The 11,463-nt window shown below is 41.3% G+C and overlaps 1 protein-coding gene across 3 annotated transcripts; it reads left to right on the forward strand.

The window, feature by feature from the left end:
- The first annotated feature begins 346 nt into the window (after nt 1-346).
- ZNF518B (zinc finger protein 518B) lies at nt 347-10,779 on the forward strand. 3 transcript variants are annotated; one of them, XM_054172258.1, is made up of 2 exons: nt 347-629; nt 5,927-10,779. In XM_054172258.1, exon 2 carries the CDS (start codon nt 6,133-6,135, stop codon nt 9,358-9,360), a length of 3,228 nt encoding a protein of 1,075 aa, XP_054028233.1. In that variant the 5' UTR covers nt 347-629; nt 5,927-6,132; the 3' UTR covers nt 9,361-10,779. The 3 variants fall into 3 exon arrangements, with proteins under 3 accessions (XP_054028233.1, XP_054028235.1, XP_054028234.1); XM_054172260.1 differs by having other exon boundaries at nt 347-478; XM_054172259.1 differs by lacking the exon at nt 347-629 and adding an exon at nt 826-1,120.
- Nucleotides 10,780-11,463: the final 684 nt, after the last annotated feature.

Raw genomic sequence — 11,463 nt, forward strand, 5'->3', positions numbered from 1 at the left:
GAGAGATTATTTGGAACAACAAACTTTGTTAGCATCCTTGAGGGATGGCCAACAGGTAACCCAAGGGTGCACTTTCTCATATGACCTTGCCCTGCCATCTTGCAGCTGTTTCAATGCCTGCCCAGCTCTTCCCCCACGGCTCATACTCCATTGCTCACTGGGTGATAAGTCCCATAGAGGTGTGAGATGAGCTTCCCGGAGCTCCTCGAAGTACCACTTCGGTACCAGACTCTTCCCACAGAGCCTGCCGCCAACCCGGGCCGGCCTGGGGCGCGCAGCGCGCCTGCGCCGCCGCCGCCGCCGAGCCCCGAGCGGCTCAGTAGAGCTCTACACGGGGCCGCTGGCGGGAGCAGCGGTGCAGCGCTGGCCAATAAGGCGGCGCGGAGCCGCCGCGGCGGCCGCTGAGGTCAGTTCCGTTCGCTACCGTGTGCTGTGTTGAAGTAAGCGGCAGCGGGGGTCTCGGCAGCCCTCGCCTGGGGTAAGTACCTCAGGGAAGGCTGCGGGCCGGAGAGCGTTAGGATCGGCGTTGTGCTTCTCGTGCATCTGGAGACAAGGGAAGCATTGGCGGCTGGCGGGGCCTGCCCTTGAGGCAAGCATTCGTATTTTCTCCTCGTCTAGCACCGAGCCAGGTAAGGCTCCCCCAGCCCCTCGAGCCCGCACGGTGGCTGCTGGCTGCTGCTCGCTGTTCTGCCCGTCCGCACGGGGTCCTACTGCCCAGCGCGGGCTGCGGCCCGGCGGTGCTCGCGGTGCTGCCCCCTGCGGGCTGTCGGCGGCACTGCACAGCGGCGCGGGCGGAGCCGCCTGCGCGGCGGCGGCGGTGGCGGGCGGAGGTCTGCGGCCTGCGAGGGTCCGCCAACCGCCCGCCGTCTTGCCCTGGTCAGCCTCGGGGATCGACCTCCGGATACGGGTCCTGAGTGAGAGAAGCGGCTCTTCACTGGAGATGCGGCAGCACATCAGCGAGGGCGGGCTGGATGCCCAAGGAAATGGGATTTTTTAGTGTTGGCTGGCGGGTGCTGCTGTCTCATGGACGCCATCAGCCTGCTTTGGGCTCGTCTGGGCTGTGAAGCTGTTGTGCAGGTTTGTCATCTTCCTCTTCTGCCTGAAGAAAAGAAGCATTCGGGTTAGTAACTGCATTCCTGATTAAAATAGAGCATTCTGCATTTTCGATGTGATTTGAGTCCTTTAGAGTGTTTGGGCATGAGATTTGTATCAGCAAATCCCAAATGAAATTTCCTTGCAAGAGAATCTCTCAGAGAGAGGTATTACATTTGACACTTAAATTAGAGGTGCAAATAGCTTGGATTTCTTCTAAATGAATGATCCAGTGGTGTAGCCAAAGCATCCTGAAATGTATGTTCAATAAAAAAAAACAGCCTATTTTATTGAGAAGACTGACATTCTTTAAAAAAGAGTGTGCCAGCATTGTGCTCTGCATTGTTGCTACAATACATGGATATAGTCAAGGCCCTTTTCTTGCACATGCAGACAGTGTGTAGCTAATCTGAGCAGGAGTTAAACCTGTACAAATGAATCTTTGCATCTTCATGAGTTTTTTGAGAGCTGGACATGGAAGAATTGTGCTTTTAATGGGACTCTTCCCTCTCCTCTCCCATTTTCTTCCATGCTATTCTTCCTGGCTTTATTGCTTAGGGGCCTTAAAGCTTAGAGCAGGAGAATGCTAAATCCTAGTTTTTGTCCTTTGGGCATGCAGAAAGACTTTGGAAATGGATGTAGATTGTTCGAATTGATGAAATGTGCAGCATAAATTTGAAAGGTGATCATGCATGTAGTGATAAACAACTGCATAAACATCTTTGAGCAACCTCTGCAATACTGCTTTCGATGCAGTAGTTATTAGCTCATTGCAAGAAGACCATCAAGCAATCGAATGGTATGTCAGAAATGTCTGTCCTTCAGATACAAATAAAGCTAGGCCTCAATCCCAGAGCCACAGAGAACAGACCTCCATTTCAGTAGACTGCTGTATAGTCCATGTATGTACCTTTTTTCCTTCCACTGATGATAAATGTCAATAAATTGGGCAATTTTTCACTTCTGCATTCTAAAAACAGCGATTTATTTTCATATGGTATTTTTACATCACTTTAGACCATAAGTAGTAAAAATTGTGGATGTAATCAATTGTTATTTTTTGTGTGTGTAGAGTGGAATAAGTGTGTATTTCATAATAAAAGTAAGCTCTGAAAACCTGGCTCATGGTCTTTGTTCTTAATTCTCTGCATTGACATTCCTTGTTCCTGTTGGTTGAAAAACTTCATCTGAATTTGAGATACAAAAGAAGTGTTAGGACTGTGTGATTATAGTGAAACAAAATGTCTTTGTAAGAATGAGTAGATAAGATGTCTTTAGTGTATTTGAATAGTTTGGTTACAGTACAAACTCAAGTATAATGTTGCACTGATTAAAAGAATTGAGTGAAGCACTTCAGATCTCTCCCACTCGTTAGGACTAAAATTAATGACTGGTAATTGCAGCTACCTAGTTGAATCAGTAGAGCAGTAAGTTCACTCTGTGTAACAGAGGTAGTTGATGTCAAATGGATAATACATGTATGTACATTGTATGTGATTGTAAAATACAAAGAAGGTAATTTTAAGCTTAGAGATTTTTCACAGAGACTCAATTTATACAGACTATATCTTCCTGATGCAGTGAAGCACAGTGCCTTCCAGTTCTGTTTAAACTTTTCTCTTAGGAGATGACTTATGTGCTTTAAAATACTAAAGCAGGCATTGATTGTTGGAGGCACTCTTAGTGTGCTTTGTTGAAGTAGGGTCTTACTCGATCACACATGATAAATGCATGCTGCTCGTGACACCCATTTCATTGATAGCAACCTAAAGTTTAGGATAAAAAATCAAACTAAATCACCAGAAAATAAATATTTTTATTCGAAATGATAAATGAGGTTTTATTGTATTGAAGTAAATGGAAATTTCAGGAGTATAGAACAATGGGGAGACACTGGCAATTCCTGTCTTACAGTGGCTACAGCAGTGGTTTGTAATCTGCTGCAGTGCAAAAAAGCTTGTTTTGGATGAATTTGGCACAGGCTGCAGAGGAGGCTTCTGCCTGTGTTTCTTGTGCTTAATTGATCTTTTCTAACCTTCCATGCAAATGGAATATCCACTGTTTGGAATACCTTTTGACTGCTGTAGAACTATTGATCTCTGCCTAGAGCAGCAAGGTTGAAGATACACTAGTGTTGTGTGAAACACTGGAATACTTTATGAAATGCCTCACTTCTGAATGTCATTGAACAGGAGATATGTGTTACATAAGAATCAGTGGGAAAGTTTGGTCTGTCTTCCTTCTGTTGTTTTTTTCCCCCATGTACATCTACGTTCCTGCTACAATGCTTTTTATTCCTGCCTCACTCCCCCCCCTCCCCCCAAACTAGGGCCTCTAAATTGTTTTCAGTTTACCCAAATTCAGGTGCCTCATTGTATTTCAAAATATCTTTATATGCTTTCTGAATCCATTCCTGTAAAAAGAACTGGAATTGATTTTAGCACTACGGGTATTTCTTACTCCATTCTTCATCCTTGAACAATATCTTTGGATTGGTCTGTGTGCTCTGTAGCTTGAAAAATCTTAAGTCAAAATCTTTTAGTTTAGATTTATCCAAAATAATGATCGTGTTTGCATTGCACCTTGTCTTGTTAACTACTTGATGATTTGATGTTCAAGAAATACTGGTGAAAATAGCTAGGGAGACAGCAGCTCTGTCATTTCAACATCACCTGATTATTCAGTTGTTTTCACCTTATACTGGTTCTGGCAGAGATGAAGTTAAAATACTTCACAGCAGCTTGTACAGTGCTGTGTTTTAGATCTTTGGCTAAACCAGCATTAATAACGCACCAGTGTTTTGATTCAACCCACCACATTGCTGAAAAGTGCTTGCAAAATATCAAGGTTTTCTCTCCTCTGCCCCTCCCTGCCTCTCTTGCAGAGAGTAGTCATGGAGTAGGCAGGAGAGTAGAAGGGCATACTGCTGGGACAGATGACCAGAACTGGTCAAGGGGCTACTCCATACCATATAACATCATGCTTAGCAATGAAAACTGGAAGTGGAGGAGAGGAGGGTTGGTTTCCAAGGTGGCTGCTGCTCTGAGACTGACTGGCCATTGGTCCACTAGTAGAAGGTGCATCACCTCCTTGCTTCACCTATTGAATTGCCTTTGTCCCAGCCCATAAGCCCCATAAGCTTTCTCACTCTTTTTCTCACTTCACTCCCCTTGTTACTCAGACACATATAGGGGTGGCTGTTGGCTGGGATCAACCCACTGCACATTTGAAATGAGTTGTGTTAATTCCAACAGCATTCAAAACTTGGGCTTGAGCAACATGGTATTTGTCATGGGTCTGAATGAAAGATTAGTTTTGGGGTTATATACCTGTTTGGTTTCACTGTCCCAAGCCAATTTTCTAAGCTATTTTTACTGTTATTTGAAGTAACATCAGTATGCTTGCTATTTGCAGAGCATCATCTTCAGAGCAGCATCTCTATAGCAGTTAGGGATACTGAGGGATACTGACAGATGGAGCACAGGGCAGTGCAAGAAGACCTTTCTGGATCAGATATTTTCTCCTGTCAAACCATGGTGGAGATGTACTGTAGTGTGCAGTTTTCCTCATTCCTGTAGGATTATTATAATAGGATGCTGCTTAGATGATCTCACCAGGGTGCTTTTGGAGTCCAAATCAGACCTGTAGACAGACTTGGAAAGGAACTGGATTTCAGAGGCAGAGCCATGTGTAGGAGGTATGGAAACCTACAGAAATCTCGAAATTACCTTATGAAGCAGGGTCTAGCCATGGATGCAGATCTGTGCAACAGTATGTAAGAAAATGTTTGAATAAGAAAAATGTTGAATAGATTTTACTTGTTGCTGTTTGCTTTAGACTTTGTTTTATGTCTGCCTCAAAAGGCAAATTTAGTTGTTTATTTTCCAAATAAGAGTGGTCACATAGTCTTGACAAAAGCTTGAAGGCTGAGATCTTGTTCATGTTAAGTATCAAAAAGAAACAGTAAGAGTACTGAAACCTGTGGGGCCAGGTACACTGCAGGAGCTAATGTGGCTTTACACTGATACTAACTTTCACCCTCTGCCTTCCGCGGCTTTGTTTACTTTGCTTGATTGACACATTCTTTATTATCAGGCTGAAGTGAATTATTTATTTGCTTGTTCACATACATAGGAGTGATTACACTGTGATATTAATAGAAGTGAAAGTAATTAATATTGCAGCTGCAGACTGTTTTGACTTTATTACTTTGAGAATACATGAAGTATGGATAGCCTCTTGTTATGAATTGGTGTTCAGGACTGTTTGGATATGAAACATTGGCACCAATTAGAAAGAACTTCTTTCTGTACTTAAGGATTTTCTAATCTAACTTAAAAATCCTCAACCACAAACTCATAGTTGGCTGTTTCTAGTAACCATTGTAGTCACTCTCCTTTTTCCTGACAGGATTCACAAACAAGTGGCACTTGCAGATCTTTACCTGAGTTAAGGGCTGTGTATGAACTGACATTCTGCTGCTCAATTCCATTACCAATTGTCTTTCTTGTTAGGCTTATAAATAAATTTCTGAAACATAAAGTATTTTGTGATGTGGACGAAACAGCATAAGCTCTTTAGGTTGTGATGTATAGCAGTTCATTTCATGAATTTGTGAGCATTTTGAATAAGAGCAAATGGTAAGGATGATTTCATTGGGTGTGTTTTGCTCAGAGGCAGTGGTTGTATGTGCACAATGCAATCAGTGGTATAGTAACAGTAGGCTTGCACTGTATAATTCAGCTGTAGTCCACTAATAGTTCAGTTATTAGTTCATTTTATTTCTCTGTTTGTGAAGCAGAACTGACTTTATCTTCTGCTTTTTATTCTTTAGTGGTGCAAGTTGATTGAATAAAATGAAGAACATGGAATATAATATGGATGCGGTTGCTTGAGCACCATTTCTTCCAGAGTGTATGTTCTGCAAATTGTTGGCCTGAATGATTGATTGATGAACACCACACACAAGACTTGCTTCAAGAAAACATTTTGTCTCTTGCTGTTGTTAGACAAAACCGATGCAGAGGCACGTCTTCTGAAATGCAGCTGAAAAAAATGAGGGAAATCTTACCAACCTTGTACCCTGGCCCAGTTAATGATAAAAATAATACATTAACTACATCCCCAAAGCAATCTTCTGAGGATAAAACAAATCCATCGAAAGGGGATGATGACCCAAACTGCTGTTACCAAGGGACTGAGGCTGAGAACAACAAGCTGTCACTGATAAACTGTACAAAATGCAGAAGTGTTCAGAAAATTTCAATGCAAGATGTAGAAAAGCATAAGACACCTGGGTGGACTGAAGACAAAAGTTTCATCTGCAAGAAGTGCAGCCATAATACCCCACCAGCTTTCCATTTTGTTCCTGAGGGTGCCAGTGCTGTAGAGTTTGAAAACCATGAAAAAAGATCCCCAAATAAAACCCAGAGAACGTTTAGAGTTAAAAACTTTCTGCCAGGTAAATACTACTGTGATAAATGTAGATTTTCAACAAAGGATCCTTTACAGTATAAAAAGCATGTGGGCCAACACGAAGAAATTAAATTTATTTGTTCCCACTGTGGTTACATATCCTACACCAAAGGAGAATTCCAGAGACATTTGGTGAAACACACGGGGACTTTTCCGTATCAGTGCCAGTACTGCGAGTATGGAGCTGTCAGACATGACTATATAGTAAAACACACAAAGAGAGTGCACGAAACCCCCTCCAGACGGCTGGCAGGTGCTGTCGTTAAGCACAAGCAGAAGAAACCAAGACAAAGCACTTTAGCTGAAAAGCAGAAATATGATAAAATTCCTTTCCAGAATGAACTTTCAAATTTGTCATCAAAGAGGGTTTGTGAAATTCCAGGTAAAGCAGCTAAAACAGTCTCTTCATCTCCTGATGTGGAATGTAGTGTAAACACAGCATCAGTCCAGGATCAAACAGTGTTGGAGGTGTCTGAAACGAGTGTGTGTGAGAATCAAAGTGTGGAAGTTGAGGTTTATTCTCCAAAAACAGAGCCTTTACAACCCGGGATGCCTTTAACAGTAATTGCACCATCTGAACTTGTAGTTCCTTCTAATTGTTTAGCTCAGATAGTAGAGATTAAAATAGTGAATGGAGCACAACAGCTGGTTCTTAAACTATTTCCACTGCAGGAAGCAACTTACAAACCTGTGAACAGCACTGAAGAGAAACTTGAGAATCAAGGTACAGAGCCATCTGCAGAAGGAAAAAAGACATCTAATATTTCTCAAAATGAGTTACTAACCATGGAAGTGAATGTAGACAGATTATCCAGTGTTAGCAACCAGCTTAATGTGGATAGTTCATATGACAAGAATTCTGAATGTTTTTCTGATTCTCAGCTCTTGGATTGTAACTCTGTGTCTATACAGAGAGAAGATACATCAAAATTATGCTTTCATTTAGTGAAAGGTATTGATGTTCATTCAGGTGTTATAGAACTTTGTTCTCCATCTCTGGTGATGAATAACGCTGAAAAAAAGAGTGATCTTCAATCCTCAAGTAGGGAATTAGGTGGAGAAAATAATGTGCATTATGACTTCTATTGTTACGAAGGGGGTGTGACTAGATCTCCAAAGTATGCTGCTCTTTCTAAAGAGAAAAGTTCCAAGAACATTTCAGAAGCTGTTCAGGAGGGTGAAAATTCTTCTTCCTTAGTTCTTAAACAAAAGGATGCATTGCCTCTAAAAAGAAATAACAAAGAATGTAGGACTCTGCCAGACAGCTCTAGAGAAACACAGTTATCCAATAAGGGTTTTGACAGAAAATCTGTTACGTCGTCTGAAGCAGGAAAAAACTTTCATGTCACTAAAACTCCACCTTGCAAGGATGTGACTTTTGGCTGTAGCAAAGTAAAGAGAGGTGAAAGCATATGTCAAAAAAACAGTCATCTTCTGGAATCATTAGAGCTACAGAAGATGCAAAACAAAGGCTACACTTTTGAAGGACCAGTTATTTCATCTGTATTTTCTCTTAGCTCTGGGGCTGACAATGTTCCAGAGGATGTCAGATGGGATGATGCAACGCGTAATAAGAAGTCAGCAACATTGTTATGTAGAAAGATTGCTCAGCTCATATCTGCTGCTGAATACAACATGAAACCCATGTCTCTGAGATGTCAAGCTTCTAGTAAAAAAGTGCTTTCCCCTCAAGAAAATTCATCAAGCTGTGAGAGACTTCCCACTGAAGTGGGAGAGTCTGCATCCTTGCCTCAAGTGCACAGTGGTATTGATGTAATTAGTAGCGAAGACCACAATAAAGATGAGTTGCTTACATTTGCAAGAACATCTAAAAGCAGAGTAACTAAAAATTCCCATGTTGCTACTCCAGTGTTTATCCCCAAAGGGACAGTACTGAGAGTACTCAATGTTACTAGCAGTCCAAACTCAAATGGAATAGAAAACAGTAGTGAAGCAGCAGCGCCTTCTGTGTATTGCAATGAAATGTTTCTGCCTCGCCCAGTTCCTGTCAGTGTTTCTGAGACACTTAGCAGTAATTTGCCTTGTTTGCCTGGTCAGAGTGAACCAAATGCTGAGTCCCGATGTATGTCACTCAGGCAAAGACCAAAGCGAGAGGCAAGCATTAAAAGTAACAGCAAAGACACTGCTGTACCCTATCAGAAAAGCAGTGATGTGAGTAAGCAAAGAAAACACTATTCAAAAAGTCAACAGAGTCCCAAAAATAAGGGAAAACAAGCAAGCCTCAGGGAACTTCCCAAGAGGAAAACAAGAACTCAGTCAGAAACCAGCTCAAGTTCTGACATGTCGTATCTGTTGACAGCAAGACGTCTTCGGCTTGTCCCTCTGAGAATGAATCAGTTGATAAAATGCCCTCGTCGTAACCAGCCGGTTGTGGTCCTAAACCATCCTGATGTTGACTCCCCAGAGATAATTAATGTCATGAAGACTATAAACAAGTATAAAGGTCAAGTCCTGAAAGTAGTTCTGTCAGAAAGGACAAGTAGTTGTCTTGGTGTCAAACGTTACCGAAAGCGTCTTACTCTTCAGAATGGTGAGGCAGGAAACCAAGCGAAAAAACAGAGTATGCTGAAAATGAAACTCAAAAAGACTCATAAAAACAACTACCAGGTGGTGGAAACTTCACCAGCTGAAACACAGCAGTGTCTGTTTAAGTGCTGGTTTTGTGGAAGAGTATATATGGACCAAGAAGAATGGATAAGTCATGGACAGAGGCACTTGATAGAGGCAACCAAGGGCTGGGACGTTCTTTCTCTTCCAGCAAAAAAGCATTAAGAGACTTAATGAGTGCCACTAACTTGCTTGGAAAGCAAGATTGAGATAACTACTCTTGTTTTGGCAAAAAGTCTCTACAGTTAGCAAAGTGGAAGAAGAAAGCAGAATTGTAGAGACAGAGCAAAGCCGATGGTGAGGATTACGCACTACTTTGCACTCGTATTTGAAATTTGTGTCGGAGGCCAACTTCACCTGTTCCGTAGGAGAAACTGGAAAAGAGATTTGCTATGCAAACATCCTTCTCGTTACTTTTCTCTGTGCTAGGATACTGTGCTTCAATTGGTTTGTGCTAGGTCTGTATGGATTGGTATCTTAGACAATGAGATCTTTGTAAAGGGCTTAGTTTGCTTTATTACAGCATGGTGTTGCAGAGATTAAGCATACGTGTACTGAAAAACACTTCTGATCCCCTCTGGGCAGCAACTGTCTATCATGGGCTTTAGGGGCAAATTGTCACCATGCATAACAAGTTAAACTTAGATGCAAACACACCATTTCAGTGAAACAAAAACATTGCTGCTGACTTTAGAAGAGATACAAGGGTGCAAGTGAAGAATCTGGGGGATCAGAGGTACTCCCACTAGCTCAGCACTAAAACGTTCAATTTTGTTTAGTACTTAGTCTTTATCTAGCCTGTATCGTGTTGATGTGGGATTGCAGAACACTGCCAGCTTTCCTCACTGTCTTTGTTCTGAACAGGCGGGGCTGGAGATACTGTCAGGCTTGGGCTGATAGGAAAGAGAAGTAACAGTGAAACATAACCCCCCTACCAGCATGTGTGTAGCCTGATAGAAACACATCTGCAGAACTGAGCAGCTGGTTAGAACTCTAGTTAATGCTTATTTACAGGGCAAACTTCATGAAGATGAAGTTTTTAAAATGGAAAACTATGTTGCACAACTCTGACAGTATTGAACCACATTTTTCAGTGCAATCTTTCATCCTTAAGAATTTAGATGTTGTTAGAATATTTCTTTTGTTTTTTGTAGGCCTCAATTCATACAAGCATGTGCCTAGTTCAATGTGTATGTCTAATATGTGTCTGCTGACTTCAGTCTGGTGTAAATGCTGCTCAGTTGCTTAAACACTTTCCTAAACCAGGGATTTGGGAACATCCCTGGAAAATTTTTAGTTCCAGTGAAGGAGAGGGATGGATGTTACTGAGGCCTAATGTTTCTGTAGACAAACAATCTGTTCTACTTCATCTTGTCAATTTTAAATCATTTGAAACTCGTGTAGAGTTAATTATATTGAAGCACATATTTGCAATTAAAACAACTTCTTACACTTTGTACAAGTAAGAAAATCAATGCTGACTCTAATGCTGGATGTGTGTTCTATGTCTGAACTGGGTCTACTCTTGAAAAACTGGTAGTCTCTAACTCTTCACTCTCGGTGCATTTTTGTAAACAGTTTAAGCTGGATAATATTTTTTTTTTAATATATATATATACTCCAGCAAAGTTATACATTGTTTTGATAAAGCCTGTACCATACCTGCATTGAAATGTAAATATTTTAAGACAACATCTGACTGAGGCTTATTTTGCAAACCAGTTAAAACGTTACTTTTCCATCGTTTTGCAATACCCTCTTTTAAAATCCTGCAGATAGTTGGTGCTTTAAGTCAGATCTTTTTCATTATGTACACACAGGAGATTTTTGTACCATTTGTATCAGACGAAACTATTCTACAGAACAAACTTCCTTCTGCCTCTTTTGTCAATAATAACGAAACGACAGTTCTCATTTTGTATTCAAATGGAATTCTATTTTTTTAGATGGGTACACTAGAGGGGTTTGGGTTTTTTTGCCACTTCATATACTTTGATGCCAAACCTTCCAGTACTGTTTGCATTTTTTGATTGTGAAAATAGCTTCCATTTTAAAATTCCACCATATCACATTTAATAAATGTTGAAATTGTTAACATGAGACAAAACCCGTGGTTAAAGTTCCTCCTTGGCTTGAACTCCTTCAGTCCAGATTGCTGCTCGAATTCATTTTGTTCCTGTAGAAGCTCCTAAATAAATAGTTTTGAATTCGCTTTGTAAGAGTTGTCACTGGCACTGTTGGAACATTCCTCATGGAATCTGTACTGGG

Source organism: Dryobates pubescens, chromosome 23, assembly GCF_014839835.1.
Source record: "Dryobates pubescens isolate bDryPub1 chromosome 23, bDryPub1.pri, whole genome shotgun sequence".
Classification (NCBI taxonomy): Eukaryota; Metazoa; Chordata; class Aves; order Piciformes; family Picidae; genus Dryobates; species Dryobates pubescens.

Coding starts and splice junctions, on each gene's coding strand:
- ZNF518B (XM_054172258.1), top strand. CDS start 6,133: ATGCAGCTGAAAAAAATGAGGGAAATCTTACCAACCTTGTACCCTGGC.